Genomic DNA, 25,244 nt, shown 5'->3' with positions numbered 1-25,244 from the left:
TTTCGCGTCGATTTTCCACCGGGCAAAATTTGATTAGCCGTCGACTCCCGGGGACGAAAGGTCCATTCGATTACGCTTTTTGCCTCTCTGAAGTCCCTTAATTTTTGATAATCCGTTTACAATCAATGACCAAGTTCCAATTATGTGGACAGATTCGTGCGACTAATTGAATTTCGTCGGGTCCAACGAAACTAGAACGGATCCCCGTCAACTTTTTCATCTCTCGTTCGTACAACTTTAAATTGTTATTTTATATAAAGTAACCGTCCCGTTCATGCTGAAGTTAATATTACTAAACGATTTTATAGTGAGTGTTTATGAAAAAATCAGACGCAAACATATATCTGTATATCATATTTGGAACTCAATTTTGAGTGTTTCATTTTGATTTTTTGTCAAAAGCAAATTCTTTTTCTTTTTATCAAATTTGAGTCATTAATTATCCATTATCTATGTATTTAAATGACTCCTGTAATATATGTACACAAAAATGATTCCATAACACTGAAATACATAGCTGTAATTTTATTCATATTTCTCATAACATACATACATACTTATATATATTTTTAAAGGATTTTTTGAAAATTTTGACGCTTCAAATGCTGATTATCCACTAATTATTGCAATGTTTTCCTTGTAGTTTAAAAATAAAGGCCAAAAATTGTTAAAAGAATCAATTTCAAATGAAAGTTGAAAACAGATAACTTTTATTCACATTTTAAGGAAAAAGTGACGAAAACTGGGTCACTGGATATACGTACAGTTGCCTTATATGTACATATGTATTTAGGTACAGCTAATTCTCTCTTTAGTTATCTCAATATGAAGCCTTTCGTTCAGAATGTGTGTAAACCGATACGCGAAAACACAGAGAGGGAGAGATCACTATTATTTCGGATATAATATTTCAGCTAGTGTATGTTATTCCAACCGCAGCAGCCGAACCGGGTGCAGTTAATGTGTTAACCGACAGATGTTTCCAACCCTGTCGTTATATTTTAGTATCGAAAGATTTTTGGATGAACGTTACACTCGCCTCGCATACATACGACGTCTGAAGCGTTTTCCGCACTTCAAAATGAATAAAATTACCATTTAAAAATAACCAATTGATGCTTATGTACGTACGTATACATTGTGTATACGAAATGTTTTGAGTTTTATATGTATATAATTGAAGTTGAACCGTATCTATTCGCGAGTGCGGCTTTATAATCTGCAACCCCCTCGCAATGAAATTTATACAGGTGCGGTCGTAATTATCTCCAACTTTGGTTATTATGTGTAGTTACAGATTTAGGGAAATACTACAATATAAACAACTTTAGCTTCCGACCCGCCGTATATCGTGTGCCATAATTAATGGGCCACTTTGCGAGAGCTATTTTTTATACGGGGTGATTTGCGATGTATTTTGTACGATATATACATACATGTACACAAAGTCTAATTCACTCTTATTATGAAACTTTGTATGCCTGACTGTATGAAGCGTTGTATCAGGCGAGAAACACGATAAGGGTAGCTAAGAAAGCGAAAAAGGTGAAGAAATTGAAATGCATGAGCTATGTAGATGAATGAATGAAAGGTGGACATAAGAAACGTACCCAAGAGAGTGTAGAAGAATTCAAGAAAGGCTTTAAGTGATTTAGGTGGACGAGATGTGTGGTTAGGTTGATGTTTATTACCGAGAATAGAAACGAATGAAAACAAGTCGACGAGGCTTTCATTCATCTTAATGTTGATGGTGATAATACATGTTCATTCACTTTTTTTTCAGACTTCGATATTTGTGACTCCAAGTCGATCTTTTCCTATCAATCAGACTTTACCAATTCATCTGATTTCATTGTTGAAACGGGTCCTTCATCAAATTGGCAAAATCTCATCCAAATGTCGCAAATATCTGAATTTGATTTATGTACAATATGTAAAAATTTATGTACAAGTATAAATCCATAGATGTCTGTATGAATTAATTTATTTTTAAATTCGTGTTCAAAATACAGCGATTTTTTTATGTTTTTTATGAATTGAAAAAAACAAATGAATGTTTACTATTTGATTGTTTTGCCATGTTTAAGCTGTTTATATTTCAAATACCGTGCGAAGCCGGGTAAAAACACTATAATAAACTAAAATGACGAATCCATTGGACAGATTCATATTTGAACTAATAACATGACATTTGATATCGTTTCTGGGTATCATATTTATTATATTATTATACAAAGATAATTCAGTAAAAAAAATAATAACCTCAACTCAAAAATATTATTTAGTTATTGTTTGTTTTCGTTCATTGTTTGTATATTATATGTAATACGTAGTAGAATTATGCAATGAGTATTCTCGACGTAGAACTCAATCAAAATTTAAATCCTTTTCTGAAATATGATAACGGTCTATGTTCCATTTATTTTATAACATTAATTTCATCCCTTTTATACCTATATACATGTTCATTTTTTTTAATTAAAGATTTTTCTTTTTGTTTATAGATATTCCCCAACCACTACCACTTCAGACACAACTCAGTCCACAAAAGATCAGCAACACCATCACCACACCATCACACAAAACTGACCAACGACGGTCGAGTGAGATGGGCCCAACAGCAGAGGATTATCTCGAGAAAGAAGAGGGATTTTGTACCATTTTCGGAGCTGAAATCGTCCAGCAGCCCCGCAGACGTAAGACTGACCCCTCCAAGTCCTGTCAGCTCATCTGCCTCCATCGACAGATCCGACAGGGACTTGTTGGCGCCTTTTTATCCAGACGACAAGAGATCCCGATACAAACAGTCGCCATTCATGGAATCTTACTTTCCGCTTAACGACGTCCTCTGGCCCAAGATGTGGTATTTGGTAAGTGAATTTTCCCACTGAAGCATATCGTCATTTTTCGCGCAATATGATTCTGGCAGCTTTTCCGAGGCAGCCTCGCGAGTATTTTCCACTATGCAAACGAAATATGGAGAGCATGTCTGACATCTGATCTCAACGAAAATAATGCACAATACTGTCGGTACTACTGAAGATTCTCTCTCCTATACCCAGTTTGCTTTTATGAAAAGGTGAAGTTTGAAACATACGTATTTCCTCAACGTGAGCCTTATTCTCTTTACCTTTCACGGACCGGGCCGCTTTTATTATTCTTCCGTGTATTTTTAATCAAAATCATCTCTTTTCATAGCCCCTCCGGCGTATCTGTATAATAGGTATGCTGTTTAATCGACCGTCGAAAGAGATTCGCATTCGTTTTAATTATTTCGTAAATATCGTGTCGTTTAACGATGATATACGTGTGCTATAACGTTTTGTTTATTGCTCCGTGTTGTCATTAATTTTTTCGTTATTTACCAACTGCAGATTTGTTTTTTCGCGTTTCGTTTTGCGATTCATGCCTCATTACGATTTGTTTGTTTTTGTATGAAATTCGTTGTATATTTTCAACTTAAAGAGGAAATTGAAAGACAAACGACACTTGCATCGATGACCTAATTTTTTCAGTGTTATTTTATAATAAGACGATTATTAGCTTTGGTATTTTAACCGTTTTTTCTACATTCATAGATATACATACATATAGGTATATTATGAAAATCGAATTGATCTAAAAGAACAATTGTATGGTCCAATTGCCATAGTTTAACGCTTTAATTGAATTTTATTAAATTTTATTTTTAAAATATACGAAAAATAGCCAATCGGAATCAATATCGTTCAATTTGAGACTCACCTACCCAATTCAAAATAATATATTTAAGTTTGAAAAAGCTTTTAAATATCTCCGATCTTTTCCCATCTACGGTCTGAGTTAAGTATCGTGAGGTATTATACCAAATCTGTTGGCTTTATGTTGTATGTACATTTGTATATATGTATATATATTGAAAATTGTAAGATTCAAGGCAGACACATATACATATACACATGTACATACATATGTATGTATGTATGTACACATGCTCCGCACTATCCAGGAAACTCTTTAGCCACGATCTCAAATCCTTTCCAAAATTTATCATTGGCCTACATAGGTTAGATAACCGTGAGATAGTACATATGTACATAAGTACATACATATGCACATAAATATGTACATATATATACCAAATTTGACGACCTATGTAATTTAAAACTTTGTATGATTGTGTGTGAACCCCAAGTCGATCGCTTCCTATAAGGGTTTTTCAATTTATCTAATTTCATTGGAACCGTTCCGAAAAATTGGCAACCTTAAATATTTCTCGCGAATTTTCAGTTTTGCAGCATCTCTGATTTATAAAAATGCAAAAATATTTGTCAAATGTACGCATTGATTATGCTCTGTAAAGTTACTATATATGAAACTTGTTTATCGATGTTTATAATTGACCAGGAAGGCGCATTGAGGATTACCTGTTAGGCCTTCCTGGTATATACACTATGCATGTGTATAAAAATATATATATACATATAGACCAGCGGATCAAAATATGGCCCGAGACTATGATTTTTATTTTTCAAAGAAGACCCTAAAAAAACCATAAATAATAAACATAAACTCTATTATATTTCTATACAGTACAAAAAATGTAAAATGTGCCCGGTAACTACAGTAGCGGGCAATGAAAGGTGTCCACCTCGAAAAAACACATATTTTCGTGTTTTTCGGGCTTATAAACGATTTTATTAATTTTTTTTTTGTTTACTAAAATTGAATTTATGAAGTTTGAAAGAAATTCAAGTAGTAATGCGAAGAAATCAAAACGAAACTACAATGTTATTCAAATTATTAGGAGTCGGTGATTTATGGAAAGATTTAGTAGTGTAATTAAAAAAAAAATTTTTCATTAAACTAATGTATAAATAAAAAATCTAAAAATATAAACATTTCATTTATTATAATAATACTTATATATAAAATTTGTTTCAATATTTGATTGGCCCCCCCTTATTTTTTTTAACAGCCTCAACTCTTCGAGGCATTGATTTAATTAAATTTTGAATATATTCATCTGTGATATCGTTATCCCATATATATTTTATTTTTTCAATTAATTCTAATTTAGAGGAAGGTTTTTTATTATTAATTTTAGAACCCATTATAGCCCACAGGTAATATTTAAAATATTGATAATTAACCTTTGTCTCGAGAAGTTTAGAATCGCCTTAAGATATAATATATCAATAAAACGTAAGCATTTATGTAGTCGATCTAAATTTGTTTGCATAAATATTTTTCAAACTGATAAAAGATGTAATATATTGCATTTTTATTCATACATTTAAATGCGATATATAACATTGTACATTTTTTTCGTTCACACCGCATACGAAATTTCCTACGCTTAAACAAAATAAATCGTCGCATTTTCGAGACTTTTCCGAGAGTGTATCCTCGAGAGTGCCTCCGCATCTCCGCCGAGAAAAACTCTCACACACAGAGAGAGGGCAGATACGCGAGCACACAGGGGCGCGCCTCGCTCGGGCCGATAGGGGCTTGTGTTTGTCTATTAATGATATCTCGCCAGGGGCGGCGTGTCACTCCATCATTGTGTCAGGACGAGGCGTGAGGAATGAGCGGCTTCGCTGACACGAAATCAATTTATTTGTGCGCACATCTCGCGCCACCCCTGCGCCCCGACCCCATCCCCGTGCACTGACAGGTGTCTCGCGTCTTAACGCAACCCCGTCTGAAAAAAACACACCCCCACACCCGCCCGCCCACCCCACAACAAATATTCCCCGGACACGTATCAATTATTCCCAGCCATCCATCATCATCACCTGCCCCGCGACTCGATCGCGGAAACATTGGTGTACGCGAACCCGCACTCACGGCCAACCGATCCCTGTCACTTCACCTTTCGTGCTTGTATGCGTACATATATGTATACAGAGTGGGAACTTATTCCTCTATGGGAATTTGTGTCGACTGAATTTATCGCGAAAATTAATCGCGAGTCAAGTCAATTCTTTTTTTTTTGTATATACATACATACATATGTAGTACAAATGTACATGTCAGTGGCGTGTTGTCAATAGACTAGAGGAAGTAACCAGGTCCCCTAAAATGTAAAAATGTAAACAATAAATTAAATTCGTTGTCCATACTGATATTGTGCACTTTAATTAGTGAAGTTCAGAAGCCGGAATCGGCTCTACGTGAGTTAGTGGTAGTGGTAGTTGATCGTCATGTTATGGTCCACCGCGTCGTTCGCTTACACGGTCTCGCCGTTTCAATTTTAATTCAATTTACTCGTCTCTTGAAACATACTTTAATTACTTGTCTATGAAATTTCACTAAAAATATTCTGGTTTGTAATGAAACATCATTTAGTTGTTTTTTTTTGTTAAAATAACACGTATTTACACATAACTTTTTGAGTGCAAATATGGCATGGGACTCGGCTCGCGAAACGATACATACCCTCTGAACAGATCTGTGCGGTGCGAAATTTCGTTTTATAGAAACAAATATTGAGGCCTTGGAATTTTGCATTCTCGATCCATTGTTCGGCAAATCATTCATAAGATTAAAATTTGAAGACAAAGAAGATATTATTAAGACTGGTAGGCTACTTTGAATACTTCTTTTAGTACAAAAATGAAAAATTATACATATTGAGAATTATACAAAAGAAATATAAATTATAATTATGGCGCTTCCGATAATATTTGTATTCGCATGCGTACATTCGTTAATACGCGTGCACTCGCCACTTTGAATTTACGTCATGCGCTAATATTTCCATGGTAGGCAAAGAAAACCAAAAGTTTTGCTTTATATGTTACGATGACATGTACTGCGGTTTAATATGAATAGATAATGTTGTCTACTGCTATTATGTTTACGCCACGTATATATATTATGGAACATGAATGTGTTCATATACATATGTATGTATGTAGAATGTATTGTAAAGAATATTTTTCGTAATGTTATTTACATAAAGTTGTCAGTTTGTGCTGTGCTAATATAATCGGACCCAAATACGTACGTTTTATTAGCTTAATGTATTTAATATTGTGCTAATATTTATTTATAAATAAAAAAATATAAAACACTGGAAGAGAAAAAGTTTAGTCAAAAGTTTATTTACTGAATCGGAATCGGAAGTTAAAAGTTTACACATCAGAGTCGTTTCGTAGTACTTTTTTATTCAACGCATGAAAGTTTCTTCTCAACTTCTAGTGATTTTATCTAATATTTTAAATCTTATATGTATGTTTTCTTGCATGCTATTCAGTTTTTTTTCATACTGTAATAATTTGTTTACTAGCATTTTATTACAAACAATCTCAATCATTTCTATTAGTTTGAAAATCTCTTTAAAGTTTGTAAGAGGAACTGTTTAACTTAAATATATAGATATATCTTAGTCGCATAATTATTATATGAATTGTTCCCTTTAGATAAAACTTTATGTACACAATGTTAAAAGTAATTTTAATAATCTTGCTGTTAGTTTTCTCAAAGGCTATTTCCTATTTTCATCTTTTGTATTAATCTGTGTACGTTTCAACTATGTAAAACAAACGTGCTGTGGAAAATTAGGCATTTATGTACGTGCTCATACCTACATTTGTATGTGGTTGAATTTTTAATGTCCACATAAATAAATTCTCGTTCCATTAAGCTAATCTATGGCTACCTAATGCCAATTATTACTACATTCACATTCTATTTTACCATTGATTAAAATTTATTTAATTTATAAAAAATGTTTCGACAAATATTTCAAACGTAATTACTTACGATGACAATACAACTTTTTATATACAAAAAAAAATGGATCGAACCTCCCCTCCCGCTCTCGAATTACACTTATGTATATAAAAAGTCGTTAGCAAGAGCCGATAAAAGCTATATTGTCAAATTATATCAGATGAAATTATCAAAATTTAGTACTTGCATATAAATATGTCGAGTTTTCCATTGATCAACAGTTGAAAAATAGAACGTTTAAAACATTTTAAAAAGTGTTAATAATTGTTTAACATTAGAATAATATAATACTATGATTACTAACAAAATTAAATTAAAAAATTTAAAATAGAAAATGATCAGTAGATCAGTAGCTATTAAAATATATGTATATAAGATGTATTGTAACATAATATCGTAATAATAAAAAGCATTTTAAAATCAAAATCAAATTGCGCTAATAATATGTTATTTTAATTTAAAAGTCATATGTTATTTTAATTTAAAAGTCATATGTTATTTTAAAAGTCATGTGTAATGCTGGTTTAAAATGAAATCCATCAAATTTGATTCCCATCGCGAATACTACATTTTAAAACGTGCCATTGGACTTAATTCGTTTGTATTGGACAAATAATAATACGCGCCGACAAAACGATTTTCCGCGCTGTTCGCGAGCATTTTCTTTTTTTATTATTTTATTTTCCTCTCGCCGCGCATTTTAAGCGCGTTTCTTTTCGGCTCCAATTTTTCACTTCTTTTTATTTATGGCGACTTTATCGCCGTTGTTATTTCCGTCGCGTTAAAGCCGGTTTTCATTGTCAACACACCGTCGGTCTCCGGACGAATGAAAACTGCGTATTTTCCGACCGCTTCTCGAACGGAACATCTGCATTTTTCCGATATAACCCCGACCGTATGTGCCGCGAATACCAATGCCTTGAATATATTATTCCCCTATACCGGTATATACAATATCTACTTACATATAGGCATATGGGTGTTTGGGTGTGTGTATATGAGACTTGCCCGTTTTCTCCGGTCCTCACTTACGTCCTATTTTAAATAATGTTTTATGTATGCCGCTTGACTGAATCAGGAAGACCACCAGCTTCTGCAAATTTATGATAAACATATTTCTGTATGTGCCGCATATCATCCGGCTTTACCTAATAACGATCCTTGCTATGGCAAATTTGACTGCGAGTGCGTGAGGCGTTTATTCCGAATAAAATACAAACGCTCATTAGAATTGAATTTCGTATCTTGTTCGAGTGAATTTCAGTATCGAAATTTGCACAAACAAATGTCTTGTTTGAAGTGGTATTATTATACGAGTACGTCTATTCGTATATTATACGAGCTTCTTATACTCGTATGCTATGTTATACGCAAACAAAACACTCATTCAATAAAAAATATTGGTTTATGAAATAAGTAAAGATATGTTGTACTTTAAATAAGTACATACATACTTGTGGTATGATAAATTACCATTGAAATGTATCATATATTATTATATAATATTTTTTTATTAATTTATTATATACATAAAGTAAATATTTGATTGTTTCTTCAAAAGCATGATTGTTTCTTCAATTTTGAATAATACGTATGGTTTCGTTTTTCGACATTAGACCATCAAATTTGATAAGCTATCTCAAGGTACACTCACACTGAACCTAAGCGAATTTGAGAAGGGCTTGGAGCCTTAGATCGAAGGGCTCCCTTATAAAATCACTCGAGTGTGTTTCTTTGTTTGGAAAGCTTAAGTTTTCCACTTTAGACCAACATTTTTTTTAGACCCAAAAGAGTTTTAGAAAGGCTACACGCCCTAGATTGAAGGGTTGCCATACGAACACACTATTATGTTTGCAATTCCTATGTAATTTCAAAATTTTCAATATATGAGCCATTATATTTGAAATGAAGAAAAAGTCAAATTTTCTTCATTTCGAGAAATACTTGTGAATGAAATCAAACAAAAATAGTGTTTTTGGAACTGAAAATAGGACTTCCGCTACTTTCAAATATAAATATAACGGATTATTATTATTTGTTTTGGGACAACCATCTCTTCTAGGACCTTCCATAGGCAGTTCTATGAAGTATTACGGGAATCTTAAATTCTCGACTTTTCTCGATTATTTATCATATACATATGTATTTAAAATTTGTTCTCGTCTGCCCCTGCCTTAATTAAATCCAACTTGCTCTTCTAGCATTTTCCAGTCAAGGTAGTGTTTTAGTCTTGCCTTCAGTATACCGAGCAATACTTTGCTTAGATGAGCGATGAGTGACACTGTTCTGTAATTTCCACATTTTTTGTAGATCCCTTCTAATAAATTGGGATAAATATAGATTCCGCCCACTCTGATAGTCATCTTTTCCGATTTTCCGAATTACAAAGATCCAGAAGCATTCTGATGCTGTATAATATTTTAATATTCATATTATTTCTCACTGATAATATACATGCAGATGTTATATATGTACATATGTATATATGTATAAAAAAATTACTTAAATTTTATTGTCCAACCCAACTGTGACATTTCGAATCCGTTAGCCAAATCTACGCAATAAACTACGACTACAATTTTCATTATGGAGACGATATAAAAATACAATGTCTTAGCATTCGTTCAAGATTCTTCTTTTATTTTATTTTTTCTCCGGTTGCGCAGAAATCCAATAAATCCTTCGGATAACTTCTTGAACTCAACCCTCCCCACGTTCATCTGCCTTAATTCGTCGGCCGGTAAACCGCAGGAAATTTCCCCAAAATATTCCTTCATTATTAAGTCTAATTTATGCGCAACAGTAAATATTATGATATATATGAAACTAGTGGAGCGCACATGGAAAAATAAAAGAAACGAAACCATACAAAATACGAACATAAAGCTGAAACACAAATAATACTATTATTTATATGTACATACATAAATTGAAATTCCTTGTTCTTGCTCATGTCGTGCTCCTACAAAATCCACGAATCGTTTTCGTCCAATTGCGTGCCCCTTACATAAATTGGTATGGCCGAACGATTCTGTTAAGGGAGGACTTGCAGGCACAATCCCATAAATTTTATGGAACGCGAAAATGTATCATTTTCAGCTTTAACCTTTCATGCACCGTTCGCAATTTTTTTATTGTGCGCGTAACCGGTATTGTGTACTGTTTTTACTTTATTTTGTTTTGTTTTTTTTTTTCACCCCCGTTGCGTTGTTCAGAATTTTAAGTTTACTCGTGTTCGTGACACTTTGAGTGATTAGTTGCTCAATAAATTTCATGCGCGACCGTTGGTTGAATCTTTGACAGATTCCGGTTTGCCCGATCGTTCAGAGATGGATTGACTTTGTCCGTTTGGACATCTCGGATTTATTCCCTGTGTATTGACCGATGTGAAACTCGTCTGAAATTATTGAAATCCTATGACTTTTTCAAAATATTTTATTACATCCAATATATTATAATACTTACATATCATTCGAAATTTAACCTACGCTAAATAATATTTCAAAATTAATTATCGATAGTGGATTTTTTTATAAAAATAAGATAAATATGACTGTGTTTTTGAGTGGAATGTACTAATAGAGTTGGAATCTTATACATATGAGCCGTTATATTTTAAAGTATTATAAGTCCATTTTAACATTTTGTATGAAAATTGAAAAAACTTCATTTATTATCTCTACGAAGCCTTCAATTTTTTTTACTTGAATGATATATGTATGTTTGTATCTATAAATTCTTCATACAAAATTGATTATACTTGAATACATTGTATTATATAATTTAGTACGTTTTTTCCAGTATTAACTCCATGCATACAACTCGCGTTATTTATAACTCAAATAAATTCTCTTAAGGATATATGTATGTACATATGAGCCGTTATATTTTTAAAATGCCATAAGTCCGCTTTTCTTCATTTCGAGAAATATTTCGCAAAACATTAAATATAATCTTTTGCATTTAAAAATACTGTTGTCTTGTAATACTTTTATTCTGCTTTTCCGAGATTCTGGACATATCGAATAAAAATAAGTGATAACAATTTGTGAATTAAGTCAAACAGAAATAGAATACGTGGGGTCAAATAGAATACGTGGGAGTGAAGTATATATGACAAGGGTAGTGGATAGAGTGAAGAGAATGGAATTGCAATGGGTGGGCCACGTGACTAGAAGAATGAAGAAAATAAGTGCCAGAATGGTACCCAAGAGAATGTTAAGGGGTAAAAGGGAGACCGTAAGAAATATGAATAGATGAAATTAGGAAAATTCTAGGGGTGAGATGGATGGAAGTTGTACAAAACAGAGATGTTAGGAAGCGTTTTGGGAAAGCCTTCATCCAGCATGTTCATTGATAATTTTTCATTCAAAAATATTTTTATATTCCAGCAACAGTACATATATGGCTTTATATATAGGTATATTTTAATATACAAAAATTAAAGATAAATATTATAATTGTGTGTATATTCAATTTGCTCTTTGAAATTATATTTCGCATGAATCACCTTTCACTTAAAACATCTTTTTCGTACATACAGTATCTACATATATACATTTTATAATATTATCTATAGATATAAGCAATTCAAACAAATATTTACATTCGAAAGACGACATACATATTATATCATATGCATTTATGTATACGAGTATATTGCTTGTAACACGATTCAAAGGAACTCCTTTAAATATTCTCCTTTTAATTTTTCTTCAAACATATCTTTGCTCAAAGGAAAAACTCTGTTACGACAACAACTGAAATAAATTAAAATTATTTTTTTTTTCAGAATCGTGGAGGAGGACTCGACATGAACGTAGTGTCAGCTTGGAGAGAAGGCATCACAGGAAAAGGAATAGTAGTTACAATACTGGATGACGGCCTAGAGAAGGATCACCCAGACCTTATACTTAATTACGTAAGTACCATGCATAGCACTGTAATCGAAAATACAAAATAGATCGAAATTTTACGAGGTACAATGGAACAAAAAGCATAAAATAAATATTTCACTCGTAAAATCAAAGCAACTTGCCGTTAACTACCCTCGCATTTTACTTTCGTAAGTATAATACAAAGTTTCCGTTTAATTTCCTCCCGTTTTCCTTACCGCAACATTTGCATACAATCTATATTCATAACGAGTCTCTTTTTATTGGACGTTTTATCTCCTCTCGACGGTGGCTGTACGTTCTAAAGTTGCCGATGGACGCCAAAAACCCCGCAGCTGCAATAAAGACGGCCCGCCATTTTGCAAATGGGTCTTAAATAACGGCGAACCCCACTGATCTAGAGTACCCTTATACAGACAGGGTATGTCCAATTTCAATATGGTCCGTTTGAGTGTGTGTTTTTCGCAGGCGTTGCTTTTTTTATGGCACTCTTGTCTGTGTTGTTGTTTTTCACGTGTCCCAAATGCTGGATGCGATCCAAACACAGACGCGAATTATGCACCAAGCCTTAGTGCAGTGTGCGCTTGTGTCAACTGCATTTCCTGTCATTCGATTACGCCAATCTCGTATGTATGGGATCGATGTTGAAACTGATAGTGTTGTCCTATGTACTTGAATTGTCTGCACTATAAGTACATCTTGGATTAAAATTTATAATTGTATTTGCTTTAGTTATGATAGGTTTATTTTAATTTTTGATCAGTTACTAGTTATAGTTGGTCAATAGCTGTATTATAATGTACGAAATTGAACAGTCAATTTATCAAGTTTATCATAAAATTCAGCTACAAAAAATCATTTCATTATTAACTTGATGTTGATGATATGTATGTAACCAGCGGTATGGACTAGTTATAAGCAGATTATTATTTCTCGAGCAGAGTGGTCACAGGTTCGAGTACCAGTTCGAGTCCCGCTGCTGGCGAGACCTTGGTTTGTGACTCCAGGACGATAGTTTCTTATCCAACATACCAATTTTTATTGAAATCTCTCTTGCTTATCTCAAGTTATTGTGGTTCGCCAATTTGATTATAAAATGCAGCAAAAATTTCTCCATAGAAGTCACTTTTAATGTTTGTATGAGTTCGCATTGTATAAATTGCAGTATATTGATTGGTTGCACTCATTGTATATGTTTAAGTGCACTCGTCACTTTGGAGCGATTTGTAAAGGCGAGTATTCATGTTCTTTGAAATAAAATAAAAAATAAAAAAAAATGTCAAATGAAGGACCAATTGTTAAATGAACTATTGTTATTACTGTGTGAACTTCTGGAATCGTTGAATAAATGCTGTGAAGTGAATTTGGCCTTACATTTTGATAATGAACCCACCCCTACACAACACTATTTTTAACAAAGCAACTACATTATAATTAAAATTAATAAAATAATTATCTAAACGTAATTTATTTGTCTTTTTTCAACATCATCGCCATCCATTACTGATTAGAAATATGTAAATTGAAGTAATTCAAAATTTCATAATCCTTCTACGAATAGTCCGTCGCCCTAATGTCCGTTCGGTCAAAAGTCCGCACATAAACTTTTAACACGCTTAAGTTTGATCTTCAATATTACAATATATATACCTTTATAGTACTTTTATAACTTTATATAGAAATAGAATTTATATAAAAAAAACTAATAATTTTTATCTGTATAAAAAAAAAATTCAAAGATTGTAGAAAAAGCACATATATCTTATTAAACATCCTTATTTGAAAACTCTACCTGTGATACATATTCAAATAACATATGCTCGCTCACATTTTTACTGTATAAATTTGCAAACATTTCCAGCCCAGTTTAATTTAATTTAAAATGTACACATTTACTTACGCGTAACGTAAGTAAATGTATCTTCTCAAACACTGTCACTCACGTCCTACACTATCCATTAAATCTAATTGTACTTCCAACGTTTAACGTTCGTATGCATTAATCACATTAGATACCTACTCTCACGACGCAATTCGTCTCCTGAATAAATTTTTAATTCAAAGTTAAACCGTATTGTCGGCGACACAAAGACAATTCAAATAAAAATAGATTCGAAACACGTGTGTATCGTTGCAGCGTTTGATCAATCTTCTCGGTTTATTGCTCTGCAGTTTTCCCGGTTTTATGCGAGCGCTCGGAAAATTCCGGCGGAGCTTCGCCATTTTCGCTTGCACCGCATTGAAATTTTTTCATTGCTCGTTTTAATACCGAAAAATTGCACAGTGCACAGAGGTAATAAATTTCCTCCGAGATGCAAATGAAATTCAACGGCGAGTCGTAATAGTGGTGGTAGTCGGAACTGGGCGACTTTGCGACGCTTTAATATTGAACAAATTCCGCTCGAATTCCCCATCTGACCTATTGGCACACTTTTCCTCCTCTATTTTATCAAAGATACAGGATGCGGTCGAAAATCCAATGATTTTTATTAATTTAACTTCTATGATATTTGTATCTATAATACATACGTATAAACATAAATCTAGTTAATCGTCTAGTACTGTAATCAGAAACAAATCTAAATATTTTTTCGTTGTTTTTTGCTGAGCATTTTTTACTTTATTTTATTCAATCGAACATGTACACTCGCCTTTACAGATCGCTCCAAAGTGACGAGTGTACTAATACATATCAAGAAACATTATATTTTATATAAATACATAAGTATATCAATACAAGCATTTAAGCAATGCGAATTCATACGAACATCATCCACAGAGACATCTGTGGTAAAAAATTGCAAAGTAGCATTGCAAGCAAACAATACGATCATTGCAATCAATACAAGCATTCATACAAACATCATCCACAAAAACATCTATGGAAAAAAAATGCAGCATTTTATTATACAAATTGGCGAACCTCAAGACGCTGAATAACTTCAGATTTGCAAGAGAGATAGGAAAAGAGATGCCAATTTTTTTGAACCGTTTCAATGAAAATCAGAAAAAATGACAAACTCTGATAGTAAATGATCGACTTGGAGTCACAAACCAAGGTCTGGCCAGCAACCACTAGTGGGAATTGAACCGTGACCACTCTGCTCAAAAACATAATATGCTAACCACTAGTTCACGTTGCTGCTTTCATGTGTAAATAAATTAATCATTGACATATAGATATGTATATATTTTTTTATAATACTAATTATTTTATTAATAAAAATATACTAGTGTTGCGCTAGTAGATATTTCAACGAACAGTTTTTGAATCCAATAGTTATCATCATTTACATTTTACAACCATTCGCCATCCATTGCTGGATGAAAGCCTCTGCAACACACTCCCATTCGTCTCTGTTTTAGAAAACTCTCATTCATCTCACCCAATATACATTTTTCTTATTTCATCCGAATTCGAGCGTCAAATAAAATAGCCTATTTTAGTATGTCGAAACATTATTCAACTTTCCTGTTCTTGAATTGATTCTTCATCACTTTCAAGCTTAAATTTCTAATTGCATAAAGGACAAACACACGTGGCCAGCGTTTCTCAGGCGTTTTTTGTATAGTAGCCTTTCTATCCCGAGCCCTTGAAACTCCAAGCCCTTAAAAATTGTGGCCCTATTGTTCCCGAGATAGTACACACACTTAATTATGTACGTGGTTCAAAGTTGGAAGCCGGATTTTTATAGCAAAAAAAACATTTATACTATTTGTACATTACCGTTAATGTTTCACGAATTCAAAATTGATGTTACGACTTCAAATCAGAGTTGAAATATTAAAATAAACAAGAAAGTTTATTCATTTATAATTCGATAGCTTTCCAACTTCATCCTGTATATTTTATACGCAAGCACTTCCATACATTCGTTTGTTTACGCTCGCAAACATTAACACATTAAATACACTCGGCCGTATAATATAATTAATCATCGCAGTGTGCATTTATTTACATGTACATATATATAATATTTGTATATGTGGGTTTCCTTTGTTTCGACGTATCGTTCCGTTTATAGTGCGCGCGCGGAAAAACTTTCGTGACCCGTATAATTTTTCCTCGGTTTTCCAAGTGCCAATTTTCTTTCGGGTGCGTACTACTCGACGTACGCCAGTGATTTGGAATTGGTCCAATGTTTTATTTGATGCCAAGCGCGGAAAACACTCGCACACTTTCCTACTATCGCTGAGCAAATCACCCCTGTGTTTGTATATTATATAATAAATAGGCGTGTTTTTATTATACTTCTTATTTTCGGACGTAATCTCTAACATTTGATGCGATATCTGGAAAATTTTCCGGCAGTATATATATTTTTATTTCCTTTGAAAATGTGCGATATTTTTAATATTACTCAGGTTAGAATATTCGCTTGCGAATTCAATACGAGATAAGATTCTTCCGTTTTTTGACTCGTCCAGACATGAATGGGATGTACTGCTGAAAATGGAAATGAAAATTCTGTACATTTTCTCATGCACATAACTCCTTCAATATATGTATATAGAATACATATATACGTATGAAGCTCGTTTTAGGAGCTCGGCTTTTCCCAGGTGATAGTACTTAAAAATTCAAACAAATTGTTCGATACGAAATTATAAAACCCTACTTCATCGATATTGAGTTGGTAGTAACGTTACAAAGTTTCATGCTTATTTAATAATTAATTAGCGTAAAGTTTTCGGCCTTCGCTAGTCTTCAGTTTTAAGTAGTTTACAAAGATAATTTTAATTGCTTTTTAATGAAAATCAAAAAATATTTACTAAATATAAAACAGAGTTTTAAATCTACATCCGAATTATATTGTGAACAGCCAGCATTGCACAAAAATCCTAACTTTGCCCGGTGTTCTTAAAAAAAACCTTCAAAAATTTCTTCGAAAATTGATTTTTGAAATCCCATTATGTACAATAACTTTATACATATAATCAACCATATTTGGTAGGTCTATCGACAAATGTTTAAACATACCTATTCATATAAAACTGTGGAATTACACGGCGGACAAACATATGTACTTGCATGATATTTCTCTAGCATTTTTGTATAGGGCCATTCGACCTTAGTGTCCGAATTCTTCCAAAACACGAGCTACGTTAATTTAAGTTAACTGCGGAATTTTAGTCGTTAAACGCACCTGCCCGGCGTTTCCTGGGTGTTTTTATATGAGGTCTTTCAAACTGCCAGCAGCGTGGCTCAGTGGTTGCGTTGATATTTAGCACCGAGAGGACGCCGGGTTTGATCCCGTGAGCCGACTGATTGAAAATAATGTATTCAGAGTATAATCTTGAAAGCTGTTGGTCAGATTTAGATATTTGTGACTCCAAGTTGATCGCTTCCAATCATAGTTTGATAATTGGGTAATTGTTAAAGTGGTTCCTCCATCAAAGTGGCCATAACCATCCTATCCACTATGTCACCACTATTTGAATATGATTTCAAAAATGTATTATTATCTATAACATATATGTATATCTCGCTTATTATTATATATTATGCTTATATGTCTGTAATCTTATATAAAGTATTTGTATTATGCTTATATGTCTGATCACATTGACGCGTTAGAGTATTCTGTAATAACACTGTGGCAAATATGTAAATAAATAAAACTGGGTCTCTGAATTCTTCCAGAGTACGATCAGAGCTAGGAAACCATGAGATAGTATATCATATTATATTTAAAACAGTGCATAGTGGACACACACGTGACCAGCGTCACTCGGATATTTTTTGTAGGGACAATGGACTGTAAATACTTTCAAAACAAGTCGTTTGTTTGTAAATGTTAGAGTACCGTGAGATAGTATTCCAAATTTAGTGGTCTTCAGTTTTTAACATGCAAGCAATCTTTAAATTTTAGATGCAAATGAAAAGAACAAATACATACGTATGTACCCATACATCCGTGTTGAATCAAATTTTACACAATACCTTTTGAATATAATATAATAATAAGACACGTGTGTTGTATGTATGTACATATGTCATGTTCGGTCTTTAATTATTACAATCATCAAAAAGTAACTTGGCAAACGCGACGACTTATAATCTCGTTACTGCCTTGTTGAAATTCCACCAAATTGCTCTTAAGTCGTTGTTGGAACCACGCGATCTGTGAAAATTTGATTTGAATTACGCACCATCCCGGCCATATTCTCTCACTAAAACCATCTCGGTAAACTCACCTTTAAGCGCGCGCGTATGTAAAATATTTTAGCCAGAGAGTTAATTTAACTTTAACCATTAAAATTGATTAAATCACCGCCTGCCGTATAACGCAAATTTTCGTTTTTCATTAATTAATTATCTCTCGTGCCCGTTTTCTATCGCACACACAAGAAACTCCGACCGGAAAACAAAATTTTAATTCACAACAGCGCTAAACCGTTTATAACTATTATAACTGTACATTTGGTTTCGTTCTATATGCATTGAAAACGATTACTTAATACGGCCGGCCGTATTGTTTTATTGGTGTTATAAGTTTTGCTTCGTGTGAAAGCACGTACTCTTGACGTGTGTATGTAATTGCCCATTTACCCGTGCCTGAAGATTATCCCAACTATTAATTCTGAGGATTTTTCTAGTTAGACTTTGGAGAGTGTTGTATTGACGAGTTAAATAGAATATATCAGAATCATGGGATTATAAATGACCTTGTACTAAACCTACTTGAATTAATATTGAACATAAATACGTACGTATTTATGTTGATGTCTTACATTGATAGAATTTATATACACGCTTTAAGCTCAATATGTTATATCTAACGATTTGCTACTGTTATTATATGATATGTACATAAGTACTTTTGATAGTAAATATCCAAGCGTGTGTCGGGAGATATTCCGCTTCATTTATTAGTTTTATTACCTATACTTATTTATTAGTTCGTTCTTAGTTTTTCGTGTATGGGCCATTGGTGTTTTATGACGGTTCATTCCACTATACATCTCTTATCATTGAAAATTTATTTTTTTAAGTGAAAATTCCCTTACGCAAGTAAATTCTCTCTCTGCACTGTTAGACTAGAGTGGATTACTCTTCCTCCTTTTTGAAAATTACCTCACAAACCTAACCTGTTTCTTATCTGTTGTGTATGTAGATTTTATGTAAGTAAGTTTCACTTATGCGCGTAATGTAAAATATACGGTATATATATATTTTTTAATGCTTGAAAATGTTTCCTTTGGCAAATTCGTGTACAAAATTTAAGTTTTTCGAAAGATAAAACACTTGCTTTATTATATACTATATTTCGTGTTTATTTATTGAGGTGTGAAAGACAAAGTGGAGTGTAGTCTATTAATTACAGCAGCGAACCTAAAAGTTTAACCAACCTGCTTTAAAAGCTCACTACACTAATGAGTTACCACACGGCTTTAAGTAATTCCTTTTAAACAGTATTTGACTTTCAATTTTCTTTGACTTTGAGTTGTGACGTGAAACATAACGGCCATACAACGGCCGACAAATAATATTAACAAAAGCAGCTGTTCTTTTGGCCTAAGCGTGCTCTCCGTATTGAGAATAAAGCGCTATTCGCGCTCCATATTTTACCCAGTCTTGCGTACTGTGCACAAAAGATTTCTTGAAAACGTCGTAATTCCCTTTTAAAATGGTCCAAGACCCCCAGGGGACGTACATTAATAAAGCTGGAACATGTATATACGTTGTCGCTCCAACATGATGTACCGTTTGCTTCCTCGGGGAGCGGTAGGTGGTTGCTATTCTACGACTCGGCTCCCCAACTTTACGATTTTCCTATATACTACCGAGAAAAACTTGAAAACATTTCATGTCCTTCCCCACTCGTCCTCCTTTTGCCTTCGTTAAAGCTGAAATCATCTGAAAAAATCTAAAATTACCCCCATCTAGCGTTCATCGTATTCTGCAGACGTACAGTGCGCAAAAAAAATATTTTCACAATTGCAATATATAATACATTTGTATATACAAAATTGTATACATATATAGTTTCAAAAAATATATAATGAAATCCTTATATGAATATTGGACTAGAGAGATCCTCTTAAATATTTTACCTAATATTTAAAAATGTCAACAATTCAATTACAATATGTTCAAATTGTTGTGTATTTTGATATTGTTCACTCGGATTAGTTCAGAAACCGGAATTGGCCCTCTCTGAGGAAGAGATAGTGGTAGTGGTAATAAATTATTACGGTGTGGTCCACCGCGTCGTTCGCTTGCACGGACTCGCCGCTCAATTATTTTCCCTTCGCGGTACTGACGAATTGTTACGTATCGGCTTGCCGTCAAAGACAAAACATTTTTCCATTTACTCGTCTCTTCGAGCATATATGGAATTTTCTCTAAGAATATCCTGATTTGTGTATATCAAACGTATTTTTTTTGGTTTAAATAACACATATTTACGCATCATTTTTTTTGTACAAATAAGGCAAAGTACTCGGCTCACCAAGTCCCTTCAGAACAAATCAGAAACAAATAACGAGGTCTTGGAATGTCGCATTCTCTATTGATTGTTCGATAAATCATTCAAAAGATTAAATTTTATAGACGAACAAGATGTTATTAAGAAAGGTATATTACATACTTAGGATATTTCTGTTAGCACAAAAATGTAAGATTTATACTCAACACTTCAAGACAGATTATTATAATTCAAAAATATTTTTTATTACATATGGATTTACATACATACATATATAAAATATAGCCTGTTTTAATCGTCACGTACGCCACTGGTACATCTATTATAATCAATTTTTATAAATATAAGATACGACTGTGACGAGTTTTGAAGCAGAATTATTTTAGTTTAAAAAAATCATATCTTTTTATCGTCCAATATCGTTTAGATTTTATTCCCGTTTTATACTCTGTGACCATCTTTGGGGTCGCTTCATTAATTTTACATCAAAGGCTGTGCATAAATATCACATTTCGCAAAGGACTCAGGGAACAGACGGGATTTCGTCTATGATATTATATTATATTATAAGCCCGATAAATGAAAGCTCGCTGAATAAATTCAAATTTTAATCTCTACAAATCCTTTTATTACCCATTTATAAGTAATTCGCAAGATTTTCATCTAGCAGAATCCGCAACGGGTCCCGCAATCTCCTCAAAATTCGCCACTCGCAAAAAACATACATATTGATATCATTTAATTTATTTATTTTTAATCGACGATTAAAATGAATTATAATTAAATTAAATATGTACATATGGTTTAAATTTAGCTGAATAAGTTTACATTTTCACACTACATACAAGGAATTGTAATATCGGTTTACGGGTAATACGGCAAAATTTGGCCATCAGTAAATACCAGTAAATCGTCAAAATTTACCGGTATTTATCGCAAAATATTTTATCGCGAATTAAGTGCATATACAGGCATAATATTACACTTACAATCTATGCAAATATCGTGTTTTGATTACATTGGTTGTCTGGAATTCGTTTATTTCCTGTATTAAATGTGGCAATTTCAAATTGATAAATTCACTGGCAACACAGAACAATCAAATCGTAATAAATGCGATCAAACGGTTGTTTCAATTATGATCGAAACTTTCATATATAATATATACGTTTCAATATTCGAATATTTCAAGTATATATTTGTAAATATTTCTTATATTGAACCGTCTGAACAATTTAATCACAAATCATCCCTGTATATACAGTCGGGATATTTCTCAACAATTCAAATGAATCCTTCCAATAACTCTTATCTCACTATTCCAAAATGTATGTTCATACACATGGAATATTTACGATTCTTATAGTGCGCTCTTGAGACGTTTTAAATCATAGCGACCGTCGGTGTATTGTCTCGCGTAATTTGAGATTCATGAAACGTGTGAATTTCAGACGAGACTCACAGCCTCCAGTTATTAATATACCAGCAGTATGGGGGAGGGGGGTAGGGGGTTAGTCAACAAGTCTTCCAAGTCCTCTGGCAATTTAAACTTTTAATTGTAATCATTCATTGTTTAAGTCTCCCCGGGCACAAATTGCACACGACGATCGTGATGAAAGCCACTACCAACCCTCTACTCACTCGAACACCAGGTTACACATTATGTATGTATGTATGTATATTACACGTGTGTATACACGTAGTTTAAGGTCTGACGGTGTAGTTCCGTCGAACAAACAACTTGGTTGTTTCAGCTGAAGCTGTGAAAATTAATACCCTATTTTACGTTGATGCATCACTTTTTTGGTTACATATACATATGTAGTTTGTGTTGCGTTTAGCAAGGATGGGAAATTTGTTTTTAAAAGCTTTTATATGGTTTGACAGGTATCTTCTCAAAATGGATAAAGACTAGTTCTGAAGAAGTAAGTAATGAAAGATGAATTGAAAAATTGATTATTAGTTAGGTTATGTATACATTTGTAAACATTTCTCATATTTTTCCGGTTGAACTATTAAATCAGGCAGTCGTGTCAAAATAAAATATTATACAAGATCAATCTGAAGACGACATCTACTTTATTATTTTATTTTTCATTATCATTATTATTTTGATTTTTAAATTCGTTTTACCCCCGACACCATTGTTAAATTTGTACATATATAAATTTGAAATCATATTCAAATAGTGGTGACAAATAGCAGGAAGGATGGCTTTTTTCAAGTTGACGAGGAACCGTTTCAACAATGAAATCAGATAAATTGACAAGTTCTAATAGGAAACGATCGACATCGATACTATGTATATTAGGAAAGGAGTCACAAATATTCAAGTCTGACCAACAGTGCTGCATAAATATTACGAATAAATTCTCTACAATCGTGGTCAGCCTAGGACTTGTGGTTAGCATTAACGCAACCACCGAGCTATACTTTATATGTATTATATATGTATTATGGGAACATAAAAATAAAACTATGACTGTTTGATCTGTGTACATATATTAAGCTTGTATTGGTTAGAAAGTGTGTTTTGGAGAAATAAACAATGAAATTTGAGGTTATGGGTAGCTGTTGGAATGAACTAAACAATTAGATACAACATTACTTCTTATTGAATACTTATCTCGCAGATAAAGCTCAATGAAGAGATGTACTTTTAGCAGTGAAATTGTCAGATCTGACATATTTGGCCAAAAATCAATATATATATATCGTGTATTACATTACACGAAGCTACACGCCAAATTTGAAATTTATATATACACATGAGAGTTAAAACTATAAATATTTATATATTAGAGATAACGGGAACCTATGTATAGAGCAAATTTTATAAAATATAGAGTGAATTATAGGCGTTTAAACAATTAAAATCTGATATGGCCATATCACGGCGAACAGGTTGGAAGATAGGTTATAGTAGCTTGCTAGACGAACAAAAGTCACCGTGCCCAAAATTTTTGATATTTGATACGCATTGTATACGATATTTTATCTCCAACGTAATGGCAGACGATACATTAATGTATATTAATGACCAAAATGAGCAATATGGCAAAGTATGAAAACGATCGGATAAGAGATAAGAGAGATAAAAAAATGACGACTTACACGAAAACCATGTGAACTGTATAAGAGGTATGTATGTAATAAAAATGACGATTTTCTAGAAAGAACACTTCCGCCATACAGATGCGTGGCGCGCATTGTATGGGCGCTTTAAATTCTCGTAAATTAATATAAACATAATAATCGACCTAATTAAACTGTTGAATGTTTTTTGAATTATTATTCTAACCAGCGGCATGGACTAGTGGTTGGCAAATTATGCTTTTGAGCATAGTGGTCCCAGGCTCAAGTCCCTCTGGAGTCTCGCTACTGGCCAGATCTTGGTTTATGACTCCAGGGCATCGTTTGTTAGCAAAGTATGAAAAATTTTAAATTAGCTTCCCCTTTCCTATCTCTCTTGCTAATCTCAAGCTATTTAGCGTCTTGAGGTTCGCCAATTTGATTGTAAAATGCTGCAGAAATTTCTCCATATATGTCACTTTTAATGTTTGTATGAATTCGCATTGTATAAAATGCTTATGTATATTGATTGTAATGTATCTGTATACAAGCGGACTGGTATACATATGTTCGATGAAATAAAATAAAATAAAAAATCCACTTATTCGAAATTTTAATCAAAATAAATTGATTTGTTTGGAAGCACAGAGCATCGTTTAAAATCCACGAAATTTTCCACTAGGTTCAACGAGGAAAATTCAAAATTCGCATTTTTCAAATATACATACATACATATGAATTCACCACATATGGCTATTATGAAATTGGGTTTTTGATTCGTGCAATACAAATACATACATACATAAATAGTATTATATAATATAGGAATATACGGTGAGTGGTTCGTAAAAGGGATGCTGAATACTTTTAACATCGTAATTGCTTGCTGAACCAATCGATAAACTATCGTCGGCCTGTTGATTTAATTTCCGTTCGTTTGCTATGCTAATACATTTTAAATTTTACTACACTCACTATTACTAGACTGATACGTAAACAAGTACATTTATTGTATACATGTGTATATATTACCTATATGTATGTATGTACATATATATGTACATACTTCGCTGCATATTAATCTGTATCTTAATTCAGCAGATCTAATACGATGTCTCTTTACGGA

The 25,244-nt window shown here is 33.0% G+C and overlaps 1 protein-coding gene across 1 annotated transcript in view; it reads left to right on the top strand.

Moving 5' to 3' along the window:
* LOC143913821 (furin-like protease 1) overlaps positions 1 to 25,244 on the top strand; it is a 320,932-nt gene that overhangs the window by 273,123 nt on the left and 22,565 nt on the right. The window contains exons 3-4 of the mRNA XM_077433837.1: positions 2,505 to 2,870; positions 12,512 to 12,640. Coding sequence (XP_077289963.1) covers positions 2,505 to 2,870; positions 12,512 to 12,640 — 495 coding nt within the window. The remainder of the gene's footprint in view (positions 1 to 2,504; positions 2,871 to 12,511; positions 12,641 to 25,244) is intronic.

This window comes from Arctopsyche grandis, chromosome 6 (genome assembly GCF_051622035.1).
Source record: "Arctopsyche grandis isolate Sample6627 chromosome 6, ASM5162203v2, whole genome shotgun sequence".
NCBI lineage: Eukaryota > Metazoa > Arthropoda > Insecta > Trichoptera > Hydropsychidae > Arctopsyche > Arctopsyche grandis.
Note: the sequence above shows the minus strand (reverse complement) of the source record. Positions and strands in the feature narration are given on the sequence as shown.